Consider the following 17,955-nt stretch of genomic DNA (forward strand, 5'->3'; position numbering starts at 1 on the left):
TAGCCTTTAAATTGGCCGCGGTCCGTTAGTATACGTCGGACCCGCGTGTCGCCACTATCAGTGATTGCAGACCGAGCGCCGCCACACGGCAGGTCTAGAGAGTCTTCCTAGCACTCGCCCCAGTTGTACAGCCGACTTTGCTAGCGATGGTTCACTGACAAATTACGCTCTCATTTGCCGAGACGATAGTTAGCATAGCCTTCAGCAACGTCATTTGCTACGACCTAGCAAAGCGCCATTATCAGTTACTATTGATGCTGTAAAACATGTACCGCCAAGAGCGATGTTCACCATTTACGGACTAAAGTTAAGTATTCCAACAGCTACGTCCTTTTTTGCTAAGGTCTAACTTCCTTGTCCTGTTCCAGACCTCACGCCAGCCTGCGTAAGCTAAAACGCGTGCCTTTCGGCTTCCTCTCATAGTGGGTTGGCTCTCTTGCCAATCCACAACATTTGGCGACAAGGCCACACCGCGTTCGTAACTATACTGCCCTGATTTACTTGTGTAATGGCTTCGCCACCATCTCCAGATGTACTGTCCGAATTTTATCGCTTACAGAATCAGCAGATGCAGGCCTTACTGGATGCCCTTGGACAGCTCGTCCAGGGTCAACGTGCAATGCAAAACGATGCGGCAGCCGCCGCTCCACCGCTCACGCAGCCACAACACGCAGTTGCACCAACTTTTCGACCTTTTGATGCTGCACTGGAAAGCTGGACGGAGTGGTCACGCCAATTTGGATTCCATCTCGCCGCCTACAGAATTCAAGGTAATGAGCGGCAGCCTTTTCTCCTTTCCTCCGTAGGCGTCCAAACGTACCATGTGATAGTGAAATTATTTCCCTGACGCGACGTAGCAACTCTGTCCTACAACGAAATTTTGTCTGCATTAGATGCATATTTCAAAGAGTCAGTCAATGTAGTTGCCAAACGGTATACCTTCTTTCGTACAAAACGTACGGCAGGTCAGACTAATAGGGAGTGGGTTGCAACTTTGCAAGGCCTTACTAGGGATTGTGCTTTTGAGTGTCAATGTGGACTCCCTTATTCAGATACTACGGTACGCAATGCAATTGCACAGAATCTTTCTGGTGTTCGTATAAGGGAACAGATTTTGAAACTAGTCAATCCCTCCCTTCAACAAGTGATGGGCATATTGGATCGACACGACACACTTGACTTTGCTCAGGAATCATTTGAAACTTCGCCACCCGTGTGTCAGGTTAACCGGCCCGCCGGGTGTGCTGCACGGAACAGTAAACAGCCCTCGCGCCCGTCCGCGCAGCTGCCACCAGGCTCTCAGCCACGGGTGCCGCGCAGGCAAGCAAATGCAGTGCTGAAATCATGCCCGCAGTGTGCTACTACGCATTCGCGTGAGAATTGCCCGTCACGCCAAGCTATTTGCTTTTTCTGTAATAAAAAAGGACATGTTCAGAGTGTTTGCCAGAAAAAGCTCAGATCGGACACTCACAACCATTCCAGGCACTTTGCTTCGCGCCGGAATCGGAATCGAACCGAGGATACTCCGGCACGTGAAACTTCGCCCACGGAAATTCATGTAGTTCATTCCACTCCGCCCAGTGCCACTCTCTCTAACAGTGACTGTGTTCGTCCCACAAACAGTGTGCGTCGACGTCGCAGGAAATCACGTCAAGTCGCAAGTGATTATGTACCAGTGTCAGTTCACGTTGCATGAGACAGTCGCTCTTGTCGTCAGCAGGGCAATAGACTTTTTGTGGACTTGGACATTAACGGCAAAGTGATACCATTCCAGCTCGATACCGGAGCTGCAGTTTCACTGATCAATCAAGGCACGTACAAACTGCTGGGCACACCTCCGTTGCGTGCCGCAAATGTTAAGTAGTTATTCAGGACAAGCGATCCCTGTGTTAGGACAGTGCAGCCTTCTTGCAACATACAAAGGACAAACAAAACTTGTGTCATTTTACGTCCTTCGTTCTTCTTCTGCAGTGAACTTGTTTGGTTTCGATTCATTTCAGTTGTTTAACTTGTCTATAGCCAATCAGGTCCTATCAGTGAACCTGACTGTGCCTTCAGACAGTGTTTCTCGTCAATGTGACGAATTTGCAGACATTTTTGCACTGGGTCTTGGTTGCGCTAAGAACTATAAAGCATGTTTGGAACTGAAAGTAAACGCGCAACCGAAATTTTTCAGAGCGCGCAATGTTCCCCACGCATTGCGTGATGAGGTCGCAAAAACATTACACGGTTTGGAATCACAAGGTGTAATTGAACGTGTACAGGCTTCTCTCTGGGCATCACCCTTAGTAATTTTGCCAAAACCTTCCGGAAAATTGAGACTTTGTGTGGACTTCAAGGCAACAGTGAATCCACAACTAGTGACTGTAACTTTTCCTTTACCCCGCCCGGAAGATCTTTTTGACAAACTGTGCCCGGGTAAATAATTTTCGAAGTTGGACCTAGCAGATGCGTACTTGCAAATACCGGTGGACGAAGAATCCCAGCGCGTTTTGGTGGTTAACACGCATCTTGGTTTGTATCGCTTCAAACGACTGCCATTCGGGTGTGCATCCGCCCCTGCATTGTTTCAGCAATATCTACAAACTGTTTGTGCATCGGTCCCTACTGCAGCAAACTACCTGGACGATATTGTGATCTCCGGAAAGACGGAAGAAGAACATTTAGCCAATCTCAGGACATTATTTCAGGTCTTGCGACAAAATGGTCTTCGCTTGCGGAAGGACAAATGTGTGTTTTTCGCTCGTGACTTACTCTATCTGGGACATGTACTCAATGCCCAAGGCATACATCCCAGTCCAGAGCACCTCCGTGCCATACAAGTCTTGCCTTCGCCGCAGAATTTGAAGCAGCTACAGAGTGTGCTGGGAAAAATAAATTACTATAACAGATATGTGCCACATGCCTCTTCCATTTCAGCTCCGCTTCATCGCTTATGCCGTAAGGGTGTTCCGTTTGTCTGGACGACGGAATGCGAACGTGCCTTTCGCCAGTTGAAATCGGCGTTGCTTTCCAATACGTGCCTTACGCCATTCGATCCCCAGAAACCCTTTTTGTTGATGGTGGATGCATCGGATTTCGGGATCGGTGCTGTGCTTGCGCACAAAGATGGATCGCATGATCGCCCTATTGCCTTTTCATCCAAACTGCTCTCGTCTGCGCAAAGAAATTATTCACAGATCGAGAAAGGAAGCATTGGCTCTCGTATTTGGTGTTACTAAGTTTCATGATTTCTTGTATGGTCGTCACTTTAACATCATCACAGACCACAAACCATTGACATCGCTTTTTCATCCGACCAAGCCTGTACCTCCACGTATAGTGCAGAAATTCATTCACTGGTCTATTTTCCATTTGCAGTACCGCTACGATATCTTGTATCGGTCCACTGCTAAGCACGGAAACGCCGATGCGTTGTCCCGTTTGCCTGTTGCTGAGGACAGAGCATTCGATTCTTCCAAACTTGCTTGCATGTTCATTGATTTGGAAACCGATGACGTGGTCGAATCATTTCCGATTGATTTTTGTCGTGTAGCTACAGCCACAGCTGCTGACCCTGTCCTTGCTACCGTTCTGCGTTTTGTTGCTACGCAATGGCCCTTGTCAAAGTCACAGATCGGGGATCTGTTGGTTCACCGATTTGTTGCTCACAAGGAGAGACTTTTTGTACGACGTGGTGTTTTGCTGTTGCATTCTGATAATGATCAGTCCAGGGTCGTGGTCCCACGTTCATTACAGTCCTCTGTCTTACAGTTTCTCCACCAAGGACATTGGGGTATAGTGAGAACGAAACAACTTGCTCGTCAGCACTGTACTTGGTTCGGAATCGATGCCGCGATTACGAATATATGCTCTTCTTGCATGGTGTGTGCCGAACAACAATCAGCACCACCGCGGAAATTCTTTGCATGGCCAAAAGCCACTTCCCCTTGGCAACACTTACACATTGATTTTGCTGGTCCATTCTGGAATGCTCGATGGTTGGTTGTGGTATTCATTCAGTAATTGTCCTTTTGCTGTCCGGATGTCTTCCACGACGTCATCTGGCACCATCCAAGCGTTATCCGCTATCTTTTGCATTGAAGGTCTTCCACAGACTATTGTTTCCGACAATGGCCCACAATTCATGTCCGCAGAATTTCAGTCATTCTGCAAGGCCAATGGTATTCAACATCTGACGTCCGCGCCGTTTTCGCCACAGTCAAATGGTGCCGCTGAACGTTTGGTCAGGACTTTCAAGTAACAGATGTTGAAGTTGAAAGAGTCTCATTCTCGGGAGGACGCGTTATTGCTCTTTTTGTCCTCGTATCGCTCTCAGCCCCGCGATGGACGCTCGCCGGCTGAGTTGCTCCACGGTCGCCCTCATCGCACCTTGATGTCTTTGCTACATCCGCCGCATCAGGTTCCTGTGCAGCGGCAGACACCTGCTTTTGCCCCAGGCGACGTTGTCTACTTCCGCAACTATCGAGGTTCACGGCGTTGGCTCGAAGGGCGCATTCTTCGCTGCCACGGCCGCGCTATGTATCTGGTTTTGGGGGCCTCTGGTGAGGTGCGTCGGCATCTCAATCAGCTGCGCCTCTGTCGTCACATGGGATCTGCCGCTCCCCGTCTGCTTTCAGCGACGGTGCCGTCCGGTCAGCGCCCTGGGGACCCATCTACTGGCTCGCCTCAGCCCCAGGTGTTCCCGACGCTGCCTTCCATTTTGCTCCATGGCGACGCGCCGCCGCCGCCGCCTGTTCTCCCGCCGGCGACGCCCGCAGTGGACGCGTCGCTGCAACCACCGGGTGCCTCCCTGGATCACGCGCCGATCGCTTCCCGTGACCAGTTGTCCTCCGACATGGAACTCTTGCCCGCTCCGGACCATATGTCGTCTTCGCACGTCGGGTGCCCCGGCCCGATGGAGGTCGACCCTTCGGCCCCTCCTGTCTCTCTACGGGCACATACACCGCATGTTGGCGTGCACCCTGGAGCAGGTTTTCAGGCGTTTCCTAGCTCCCCTCAGTCCGAATGGCAGGGTGCGGGTGGCACAGCCTCGCCTGTTGTTAAGCTCCCCACCTCGTCGCATACGTCAACATGGGGTCCTCCCCACGGCGGACGGAAGCCTTATAACACCACCGTGCGCCGATTTGCGGGGGAAGAATGTGGTGTCACCGCCAGACACCACACTTGCTAGGTGGTAGCCTTTAAATCGGCCGCAATCTGTTAGTATACGTCGGACCCGCGTGTCGCCACTATCAGTGATTGCAGACCGAGCGCCGCCACACGGCAGGTCTAGAGAGTCTTCCTAGCACTCGCCCCAGTTGTACAGCCGACTTTGCTAGCAATGGTTCACTGACAAATTACGCTCTCATTTGCCGAGACGATAGTTAGCGTAGCCTTCAGCTACGTCATTTGCTATGACCTAGCAAAACGCCATTACCAGTTACTATTGATGCTGTAAAACATGTACTGTCAAGAGCGATGTTCACCATTTACGGATTAAAGTTAAGTATTCCAACAGCTACATCCTTTTTTGCTAAAGTCTAACTTCCTTGACCTGTTCCAGACCTCACGCCAGCCTGCGTGAGCTAAAACGCGTGCCTTTCGGCTTCCTCTCATAGTGGGTTGGCTCTCTTGCCAATCCACAGCAGAAGAAATTTCTGAGAATGTACATTTGGAGTACAGCATTGTATGGCAGTGAAACATGGACTGCAGGAAAAGCAAAACATAACAGAACTGAAGCATTTGAGATGTGGTACTACACACAAATGTGGAAAATTCACTGGACTGATCAGATAAGGAATGAGGAAAGAAATATAAGGAAAACACTGACATGAAGAAGGGACAGGATGATAGAACATCTGTTACAACATCAGGGAAGAACTTCCATGGTACTAGAGGGAGCTGTGGAGGGTAAAAACTGTAGAGGAGAGCAGACACTGGAATATATCCAGCAAGCAATTGAGTACACAATTTGCAAGTGCTACTCTGAGCTAAAGAGGTTGGAGGAAACCTGTTTAGTCATACAGATGAGTGTCTCCAGTGCTGTTACGACAGGCGAGGTGAGCCAAGGTTAAATCAGTCACTAGTCCAATACCAATAATATATGCCTTGTAGTAAACCAATTGCTTTCAGAAAGGTTTGTGTTTCCAGCAAATGGACTGGGAAATATACATGATTAACTACCAATATTGTGCCTCCCACTGGTTCCTTCCAATACCCATGGATAATATTTACTAGTATAAAACACGGTAGTGGTTCAAAGTTACTTAAGTGAAGAGGCACACCAAAAACCTCAGTTACTCATAAAGAAGTTCAGTCTGTTGGTTTCAGTTACCCCTCTCCAAGTTTGTCTTTTCTATTATATACCAACTTCAGCTAGCTAATGAATTCATGATTTGTGGCATCCATATGGAGGTTCTGAGGTTAGACAAACCCCTCCTTGGGATCAGAGGCTTACCTGCCAAAATCAAATTTACATCGGCCACAGTGCTTTCAGAGAATTCCCGTCCTCACAGATCCGATATAGGAAAGGTTGATATGGTACTGGTAAATTGCAGGAGAATACAAGAAAAGGTCCCAGAATTAGTATTGCTTATTGAAGGTTATAATGCCCAGGAATATGGTTGAAACTGGAAGTGAATAGCAATGAAATACAAAGTTCAGATTGGAATATTTATCGCAAGGATAGTATAGACCCCAATGGTGGCAGTATATTTATTGTCATAAAGAACTCAATAATATCTAGTGAGGTTATCACAGATCCAGATTGTGAATTAATCTGGGTGAAGTTAAGCATCAAAAATGGTCTTAAAAATGGCAATCGGATGCTCTTATAGACTTCCTGGGTCAGGAGCTGTAAAGATAGTGTGCTTCAGAGAGAACTTACAGAATATTGTTGATAATTTTCCTGATTGTGCTGTTGTAATGGAGGGTGACTTCAATCTGCCTGGTATATATTGGGGAGTCATGCCTTCAAAACTGGTGCCAAAGACAGGGATTCATGTGACATGAATATTCGGCCGAAAACTACTTCGAGGAGATAGTTATGGAACAAACTCGTGAAGGTATTGTCTTAAACCTCCTAGTAACAAACAGACCTGAGCTTACTGAATCAGTTAACATAGAGTAGGCTATCAGTGATTGTCAGGCAGTGATAGCAACTAGACTGTAGGTTTTACAAGGGATGTTAAGAAAGGTAGGAAAATAATTTTGCTTATCAAGAGTGACAGCATCCAAATTGCAGAGTATCTGAGTGTGTCCGCGCCAAATATTCAGTGATGAGAACAAAGACGTGGAGCACAAATGGAAAAAATTCAAACACATCGTTCAATATGCCTTGGGCAAATATGTTCTGGTCCAGGTCTTAAGGGATGGGAAAGACCCATTGTGGTTTGATAGCCTTGTTAGAAAACTGCTTTGTTTAATAAAGAGTCGCTCATCTCAGATTCAGGAGAAGTCAAAACCTAGCTGACAAACCAAAGCTGAACAAAGGGAAATTAAGCATAAGGAGAGCAGTGAGAGAAGCATTCAGTGATTTTGAAAGTAAAATTTTGTCAACCAATCTGACTATAAATCCTAAGAGGTATTGGTCTTACCTTAAATCAGTAAGCAGTTCAAAATCATCTATTCATTCACTCATAGACCATACTGGCTTCAAAAGTAAAGATAATAGATAAATACTGGTGCCAAAATCTCTGCGTCAGTAAATAAATTTAAAAAAAGGGGGAAGACGAGCTTTTTTTTCTCCACCCTGAGTTTCGACCACTGCATTTTCATATATTATCCAACTAAGTAAATACAAATTCCGTATTGTTCATCTTCGAATGTAGCAGCATTTCAATGTACTACGAAAATCCGACTGGATTTAAGTGTCAGGAAGTCGTTTCTGAAAGTATTTGTATGGAGTGTAGCCATGTATGGAAGTGAAACATGGACGATAACCAGTTTGGACAAGAAGAGAATAGAAGCTTTCGAAATGTGGTGCTACAGAAGAATGCTGAAGATAAGGTGGGTAGATCGCGTAACTAATGAGGAGGTATTGAATAGGATTGGGGAGAAGAGAAGTTTGTGGCACAACTTGACTAGAAGAAGGGATCGGTTGGTAGGACATGTTTTGAGGCATCAAGGGATCACAAATCTAGCATTGGAGGGCAGCGTGGAGGGTAAAAATCGTAGAGGGAGACCAAGAGATCAATACACTAAGCAGGTTCAGAAGGATGTAGGTTGCAGTAGGTACTGGGAGATGAAGAAGCTTGCACAGGATAGAGTAGCATGGAGAGCTGCATCAAACCAGTCTCCGGACTGAAGACCACAACAACAACAACAATAGTGATACAGTCAGAAATGAACCACGGCAACTGACTAAATTTTTAAATCTAAAATGACTCTAATTTCTGTGCATAATGTAATGTACTTAAGAGGCATCTGCAAAGATTTTCAAACGGAGAAAAATTTTTGCTAAACTCTCGTTCAGAATATCTTCTATCATACGCAGTCCATTATTTGGTTTATGTTGACCATTGTCAAAGAAAGCAGCAGTGTAAGTAACAACAAATGGCAGTCTCTTGCCATTGTTTCGCTAAGGAGATGATTCCTCTCTCTCTCTCTCTCTCTCTCTCTCTCTCTCTCTGATGTTAAGTGTGTGTGACTCTCTACACAAATGGACCATTAGAAAATTGTAAGTACAAATTGTTCTCAAACCTTAGCCACTAACCTCACAGAAAATATTGATACCCAACTAAAAATCGCGTTTCTTATGTATTACAGTAAAAGTCAACAAAATGAAGCAGACTCACACACACTGACAACATCAAAAGAAATGGCTTAACACACATCATAAAAAACGCACTTGAAAATGGGAATTATTTCTCAAAACGCGTTGTGCAAATAGTAAAATAAAGAAAATCGTGACTGGTAGCAGAAGATTTATTTATTTATAAACAAACCTATCTTATGTTCTTGTTATTGACATGGAGGTGGATACTCATCGTTTCATCATTCTGCCTACCCTGTGCCCCTAGTTCTGCAACTACTCTACGGTGGGCATGCCTAATGGGCGGGACTGATCAAAGATGTGGAGGCCATTAAGTGCACAGATATTCTACTTATGCCTGGCACCAGGCCGCTCGACCCACCTTTCACATCCAGGCGCACACTCCGTCATCCATGAGGCCGCATTCATCTGGACTTTACTGGACCCTTTCTGGGATATATGGGACTCATTGTCATGGACACTTATTCTAGCTACCCATATGTGGTCAGCATGGTGTCCACCACCGATGATACCTTCTCATCCGGATTCTAGCCATCAAAGGGCTTCCCTGCACCATTCTGTCAGACAATGAACTGCAATTCATGGTGGTGGCTTTTCAACAATTCTGCACCTCTGATGGTATCAAACACTCATTTAGTCTGCCGTTTCACTCCTCCTCCAATGACAAAGCAAAGGATAAGCAACAAAATGTTGAAAGTGGTGAGTACTTTCAGCAGCATGGCTGCACTCATGCTTTTCCTGAGTACCTACAGGACCACCCCTGTCCAAGACTATAGCCTGGTGGAGCTCCTCCAGGGGCAGCAGCCACGTACTCTCCACTACCTCCTGGGCTCACTGCTCACAAAACCCTGGACCCAGCATACCGCGTGTTTTCTGCCGAGTTCAGCTCTGTGGGCATGCTTGTATGGGGTGAAACCCTCATGTGGATGCAGGCCACAGTTGTTGCCACCCATGGGTGGCACCTTATGATGGTGGACATTCCGAAGGGTTTGGAGCACCTACATACTAAGGAGCACCGCTGTTGGCACAATCAGTCCTGGATCGCCTGCTTTCACCACTCCCAACTTATTCTTCTGGATCTCAGTGGCAGTTCCCAATGCTGCTGGTACGGAACTGGAGGTTTCAGTGGGACCTCCACATCTTGGCCATTGTCGCCCATAGTGTTGTTGCCTGTGTCGCCATGCCCCAGTGCACTGCCAGATAAGCCAGTATTTTTCTCCCTGTCAGTGGGCTTCTATGCCGAGCCTCAATATGTGCCATCTGTTCACCTCCACAGCAAGGGTGCTTCCAGCCCTATGTGCCCATTTCACGGGGGAGGTATCAGGTGTCCTGGCCAAGTGAGTCTGAAGGCCTGCCAGACGGTATGGAAATCAATGACAGCTCTGTCTAGAGGTGCTTCTGGTACAAGCATTGTCTTGACACACCCACTGTACTGATCTATCAGCGCCCCAGCTTCCCTTAAAAGTCAGCAGTATAGCGGCTCCACAGTCAGTTGTGATTTCTCTGTGCTACAATAGTGATCTTGGTACACATTATTGTCTTGTTCTGAATTCACCATGTCTTAGTTTTTGATCTTGGTGTGCTCACTGGGCTGTTATTCTGTCGTGCAATCTATATCGTCTGTGTTTCTTTCAGGTTGTCCACTTGTCACTCTTTGGCATCTCACTGTCGACACTATTGGCTAGACAGCCAGCCTCCACTGATCTCAAATTGTTCCCAGTTTTATCTGATTCTGGTCACTATGGTTGTTGTTGTTGTTGTTGTTGTTGTTGTGGTCTTCTGTCCTGAGACTGGTTTGATGCAGCTCTCCATTCTAGTCTATCCTGTGCAAGCTTCTTCATCTCCCAGTACCTACTGCAGCCTACATCCTTCTGAATCTGCTTAGTGTATTCATCTCTTGGTCTCCCTCTATGATTTTTACCCTCCACGCTGCCCTCCAATACTAAATTGGTGATCCCTCGATGTCTCAGAACATGTCCTACCAACCGATCCCTTCTTCTAGTCAAGTTGTGCCACAAGCTCCTCTTCTCCCAAATTCTATTCAATACCGCCTCATTAGTTACGTGATCAACCCATCTAATCTTCAGCATTCTTCTGTAGCACCACATTTCGAAAGCGTCTATTCTCCTCTTGTCTAAGCTATTTATCATCCACGTTTCACTTCCATACATTGCTACACTCCATACAAATACTTTCAGAAATGACTTCCTGACACTTAAATCTATACTCGATGTTAACAAATTTTTCTCCTTCAGAAACGCTTTCCTTGCCATTGCCAGTCTACATTTTATATCCTCTCTACTTCAACCATCATCAGTTATTTTGCTCCCCAAACAGTAAAACTCCTTTACTACTTTAAGTGTCTCATTTCCTAATCTAATTCCCTCAGCATCACCCGATTTAATTCGACTACATTCCATTATCCTTGTTTTGCTTTTGTTGATATTCATCTTATACCCTTCTTTCAAGACACTGTCCATTCCATTCAACTGCTCTTCCAGTCACTATGGTGTATGTTCCAAAATCCCACTGCATCAACGTAAGTGATATGTGTCTGTAATTAAGTCGATTACTCGTATTTCTTGTCTTAAATATTGGTGTGACCTGTGCAACTTTCTAATCTTTCAGGTACGTATTTCTCGTCGGACAAGTGGTTGTACAATTATCAAATACAGAGCTTTCATATCAGGATGCTCTGAAAGGAATCTAACTGGTATACTATCTGGACTGGAGGACTTGAATTTAATAAGTGATTTCAGCTGCTTTGCTACATTAAGGATATATCCTTATAACTTGCACATCTTGGCTGCAGTTTTGAATTCAAATTCTGGAATATTTACTTTGTCCTCTCTGATGAAGGAATCTTAGAAAATCTTACTTAATAATTCTGCTTTAGTCACACTGTCATTGATAACATTACCATTGCTATTGTGCAGTGAATGTACTGATTGTATCTTGCCACTGGTGCACTTTATGTTAAGACCAGAATCTCTTTGTATATTCCACCAGATTTTGATATACAGTTTTCTCGTGGAAATTATTAAAAGCATCTTGCATTGAAATCCATGCTAAATTTTGAGCTTCTGTAAAACTTTACATGCTAAATTTTGAGCTTCTGTAAAACTTCACCAATCTTGGGGATTTTATGTTCTTTTAAATTTGGCATGATTTTTTCGTTGCTTATGCACTGACCTGTTTTGTGTGCCATGGGAGGTCAGTTCTATCTCTTATTAATTTATTTGGTATACATCTCTCAACTGCTGTTGACACTGTTTCTTTGGATTTAACTTAAATCTCAGTTAGGCTATCTCTTAGGAAAACATCGAGCAAATTTTTATCTGCATTTTCAAATACATACATTTTGTGTTTAGTTTTGGTGGGTTTGGATGTTATGGTATTCAGACTCACCATAATTATCTTGTGGTCTCTAATTGCTGTATCCATCATGATGCTTCTATATTAGCTCAGAATTATTTGTTGCTAAAAGATCAAGCACATTTTCTCAACCTTCTACACTTCTATTGAGCTTCTAAATTAATTGTTCAAAATAATTTTTGGAGAAAGCATTTAGTACAATTTCAGATGATGTTTTATGCCTGCCTCAGTATTTAAATACAGGATCCAAAAAACTGACCAACACGAGACAAAAAGTTTATAAGCCAAAGAAAGATGACAAACTAACAAAAATATCACTATAGATTGGGTCTCCTCTGACTGGTTCTCCCTTATTGGGGAGGCGGAGTTGGGGGAAGGGTCATTGAAATATTCTAAAAGGAGAAATTGTACAACAATATTAATCTACAAAGGGCGTTCAAAAAGTTTTGGACAAACATCTCTACTTTTTTTATTTTTTGCAGGAGGAAAATGAATTTTTTGTGAATATACTTGGAACATTTAGCTATACATTGAGCCTACTCAATGTAGCCTCCATCAACTGTGACACATCTGGCCCAACATTCTTTCCACGATGTAAATGCACTTTGGTAAAATTTTGGGGATTGACTTTACACCATCGCTTGACACAGGGAGTAAGTTGTCCTCACTATCAAATGTTTTACTGAGAAGGTGGGCCTTCAGATGACCAAAGAGGTAAAAATCAGACGGAGCCAACTCTTGACTGTAAGGAGGATGAGGAACAATTTTCAAACCCATTTTCCTGATTTTCTCCTGTGTCATAAGGGTTGTATGGGGTTTGGCATTGTCATAGTGTAATTTGATGAGCTGACCCTGAAGCTGTGGTCTGTGGGTCTTCATGGCACATCACAGCTTGTCCAATGACAAACAGTAACGGTTCTGGTTAATCGTGGAGCCAGGTTCCAAAAAGTCAATGAAAATGACACCACACTGATCCCAGAAGGAGGCCATCACCTTTTGGCCTGCTTTTCATGAAAGTCTCTTCTTTTGAGGGGGACCCGGATGATGCCACTCCACGGATTGGGTTTTGCTCTCAGGTTCGGACAAATACAACCATGTTGCATCCTGGGTAATGACGCCATCAAAACACTGTTTCCACTCTTCAGTAAAGGTCTTCATGAGACCCTTGCACACATTCTTCCTCGCTGTTTTCATTTCACTTGTCAATAATCTAGGCACCCAACATGCACAGATTTTTCTGTACCCTAGTGACTGTACCAGTGATACCACACTACCCAATGACAAATGAGTCATTTCATAAAGCTATCATCACACATTTGTCATTTTGGATGATTTGATCAATGGTCTCCCTTATTCACATCACTCACTGCCATCAATGGTCTACCACATCATGGATTGTCCAGTAGAGTGAAATCACCTTCTTTAAACCTCTGTAACCACCACTGGATACTGCTGTGATTCACTGTGTCCTCCCTATAAACAGGAAGCAACTTCCTGTGAATCGATGTGGCAGAGTCATTGCCGGTCTTGAAGAGGAACTCCATCACCGACTGTTCTTGCAACCTGACCTCTACTTCACGGTCCATTATGGCACACATGTAAATAAAATAAAATACTTTTATATACCAACTTACAGCTAAATGTTCCAAATACGTTCACAAAAAATTTCATTCTCCTCCTGCAAAAATTAAAAAAAATTAGAGACGACTATGCAAAACTTTTTGAATGCCCTTTGTATTAATGTGTCTCTACAGCAATGACTTGATTAGGGTAAGCTAAAGTGAGGTCTCTTTATGCTGTTGGGCATATTATTCTTGAATGCTGATCGTGAGAAAGGAAGCAAAGAAATAAAAACTGTCGTTGATAAAGATGGCTCTTTCTTATTATGAATTTCTCCAAGTGTCTTCCACATTCCATTAGAGTATGGAAATAATTGTTATTAGTTACATTTTTTCTTTCCTTTTCTTTATTGCGAGCATATCCTATTTTGGAATACCAGACATCACTGAAATAACTTCTCTCTGTTGTGCCATATCATGTGATGGTCAGCTAGTGAAATTTCCTGATCCATCAAATCTAGTGTTGCATATGACAGTTTCTAATGGATAATTGTTTCTTCATTTATTTGTTTGTATCTGCATAACTGTCACATGATGGTTATGCTGGAGATTTTATAGGTGAGTGCACACTGATTAATTTATCTTTTAAAGTGCCAATGTCGACATTATTGGTATCTTGTGGCGGTTTTTGTGTATCATCAACATCGACAAGTGCAATGAATATGGATGATACGATACTCTATGGTATTCTGCAGTTTTAATTCACTCTGGTTTTTTTTAGCAGTTGCATTGATTTGATTTTGTAAATGATTCTGACAATATTATACACATGTATAATGCATTATTCAAACTACAACTTCTCTGATAATTATTTTGTTCAAATTCCACAAGAATTCCACCTGACGTAGTGTAACAATATTGACTGTAAGTTGTGTTCATATCACTAAAATTACAGATCGTACATCAGAGCTTTTATAATTTTTTTGTCTTCAATGGATTTAATTATTCTTAGCAAATTAATCATGAAAAAGAACCACAGAATTCCACCCACACACAACACTGACATATGCTACCAAAAAATATTTTTCTCCATGATTTGTCCGTAGTTTAATTTTGGCCTCATACATCAGCAATGAAATCTTGTTCAACAATAAATACCATCAGCACTGCTCTTAGAAAATGCATTCTGATTTGATTAATTTTTGTATATATATAAATAGAATTCAGTACCACCGGTGCACATTTATTTCTTACACATCGTAATATTGTTTGCAGTTTCAAGTAATTTAAATTTGCCACTGTAATAAAAATTAAGATGGTGGCCAACAAAAGATAGAGGGTTTCTTTTTTAATTAAGATTTTCCTTTTCCCAATAAATAGTTAATAATTTAAATTGATGCCACCAATAAAAAAAATTATTTAATTTTTTGCAAATTAGTTTAACACAAACCCATGCTATTTTCAACTAGAAGTACAGACGAAGTTGCTACATAATCGCAACTAACAATGGCTAATACAAAATTATAATTAAAAGAGGAAATGAATTTTCAATGATTAATCATAAATAGTTTTAACGCATTTGGCTCTATTTGTTTTTACCAGCAAATAAACATAAAAGTACAATAATTTTACATTTAATGTTTTTCATTTAACAGACCTCAAATCGATTCGCGTCTTGCGTCGGCGATGTGTACATCAGAAGAAGACGAAAAAAGGGTACAAAGCAAAAGAAAAGAATGACATAGATTAACAAAGAATGTGAGACAAATATTGTCTCTGTTTTACATAATTATCATCTTTTTAAGAAATAATTACATAATTGAATAAATATTATCCACACGTTCATATTCCACTTGTAATAAAAAAATATATATATCATGGATGTTACAATATGTAGACAAATTGGAAGAGATGGCAAGATTTGCAGTTCCGGAATAACTAATAGGAATGTTACATAAAAGACAATACCACTGGCTCTCATCATAACAGCCATCACTTGCCTCAAATTTAATCCTTAGAAGTGGAAAAGCTGATAGTCTGAATGAATTTACTTAGTCTGAAGAGCAACAAGATCTTGATTCACAAACAGTTGAACAATGGTTAAATTATAGATATGTGCAATGCTGATACAGAGAAACAAATAAATATTGCAATGGTCTACTTGAAGACGCAGACCAAGGCTTTTGGCTGATAATACAGATAAATGAATAGGTGCTATTAAAAATTGAAATTTATGTGATTGATTACTTACTTAATAAATTTCTCGTCTTCTTCTTCTTGTTGTTCTGCGAGACGTTTACGAATCTCAGTGTCATCAAACTGGGAGAGCATGCCATCAAAATCAACTGATCTCTGACGGCGATTGAGGTCTCTCAGTTCTTCCAGTGATTCAAGTAGCTCTAGTTCTTGTTTTGATTGTTTTGTGCGGTTCTCAAGAAGCTTAAATAAAACAATTACTGTAAGCTAAATATATATTCTCTTGATCTGAAGCAAATCTATTTTTGTATCAAGCTGAAGAATGCAAATCATGATCACCAAGATTAAAAATTTGAAAATATGTAAGAAACTAACATTAATGGCAGAAAAATGAGACAGGTAAACCAAAACGGCAATCACATTAACAAATGGGGGAAAAAAGTATGTATTCCTTCATCCTAAATCCAAAATCTGCCAGCAAAAATACTAAATATTTAATCATGTTATTAACAAAGAAGCAAGGCTGAGTACAATACCCTCCCCCCTTCTCTCTCTCTCTCTCTCTCTCTCTCTCTCTCTCTCTCTCTCTGTATGTGTGTGTGTGTGTGTGTGTGTGTGTGTGTGTGTGTGCGCGCATGTGTGCCCGCATGTATTTTGACATCCAGTGCGCCAATATCTTAACACAAATATGCTCTGACATCTCACCTTCATAGGATTCGTTGCCTCATCTTCTCTACGTTCATCCTCTTCTCTTTGTGCTTGTTCCTCTGCAAGTTTCAGGGCCATAAAATTGCGAGTTGCACCTGCTTCTATTTCATAGTCTGTATTTTTAGGATCAGTTTTGAATGAGATTTCCTGTAGGCAGCGTGTACACTGTTGAAAGAAACAAGAAGATTAATGTAAGTTTTAACAAAATACAATATGTTATTTGCACTACTGAATGATTAATTTTTTGTTCTGAAGTCCAAGACTATCTCTTTCTTTTATTTTTATGTATAAAATGAGTAAAGAAGACACTATTAGTCATAGCTGAAACAATGATTTGGGCAGTAGTAAAACCCACAGTATACAATGGGCAACATATTCTAACTTACTTTACTTCTTTAAAATCAGATAACCTTTCTCCTCCTCAGGGAATCTGTAACCCCTACAGAGCATATCTGCAGATGACAGATTTGGGAATGCCTCAAAGTTATGCATGGTAGTATAGAAATGAAATAACTCCAGTGGACTAACAGGCACTGCGGAATCAGCCTGCATGGTGCTATAACATGTACAAGGAGAAAAGCAAGGCTAATGGCTTTTGAGATGTGGACATGGCAGAGAATGTAAAAACTAAGTGGTGGGAGAGGAGGGGGGGTTGGGGGAGGTAGGGCAAAAATTGAGGAGGTACTGATAAAAGTGGGAGAGTAGAGACAATAACTGTGATAAAACAAAGGAAAAGAAACTGGATAGGATACACATTAAGAAAGGGGGGAGGGCTCATAGAAACTGTTTTAGAAGGATATGGGGGAGGGAAGACAGGGTCAAGGATGAAGAGATTTACAACAGCAGATACAACAGTATAAAGTAGAAAGTGGTGGACAGCTAGGAATGGAGACACAAAAAACCTGCTAACATACTAGAAAACTGGTGATAACAACAAAAGATAACCTGAGAAAAGAGAGACTCTAGAAGATAAATATTCAGACTTTCAATAACTGAAAGAAAATAAAGAAAGAAGAAAGAAAAAGGTAAATCATGATACACAATAGAGGAGTGTATTACAAGGCTACACAATGTGTTAAGACAGTGTCCTGGTATGCAAGACTAGAAGCCTAGATTATGAACACATAAGTACTGGGGAGAAATAAACAGGACATGAAGTGTGCCCAGAAGGAATGAATGACAGACAGACAACAAAATGAGCACTTGGGGGAGAGACCCTGCTAAAGCTGGTATTCGCTAACATATTTCTTTGACAAATTTCAAGATTTCAGATAACAACTTGTTATTATGCACTGGAGTTGCTATCACCACAATTGCATTGTGTGTGTATTTGGAAGAGAAGCGGCACGAAAAAAGGAAACA

General features: G+C 42.4%; 1 protein-coding gene across 1 annotated transcript in view; it reads right to left on the reverse strand.

Annotated features, from left to right (window-relative positions):
- LOC124606666 (splicing factor YJU2) overlaps positions 1 to 17,955 on the reverse strand; it is a 63,138-nt gene that overhangs the window by 21,510 nt on the left and 23,673 nt on the right. The window contains exons 4-5 of the mRNA XM_047138678.1: positions 16,591 to 16,758; positions 15,941 to 16,128 (exon numbers count right to left, since the gene is read on the reverse strand). Of these exons, the coding sequence (XP_046994634.1) occupies positions 15,941 to 16,128; positions 16,591 to 16,758 (356 nt within the window). The remainder of the gene's footprint in view (positions 1 to 15,940; positions 16,129 to 16,590; positions 16,759 to 17,955) is intronic.

This window comes from Schistocerca americana, chromosome 3, assembly GCF_021461395.2.
Source record: "Schistocerca americana isolate TAMUIC-IGC-003095 chromosome 3, iqSchAmer2.1, whole genome shotgun sequence".
Classification (NCBI taxonomy): domain Eukaryota; kingdom Metazoa; phylum Arthropoda; class Insecta; order Orthoptera; family Acrididae; genus Schistocerca; species Schistocerca americana.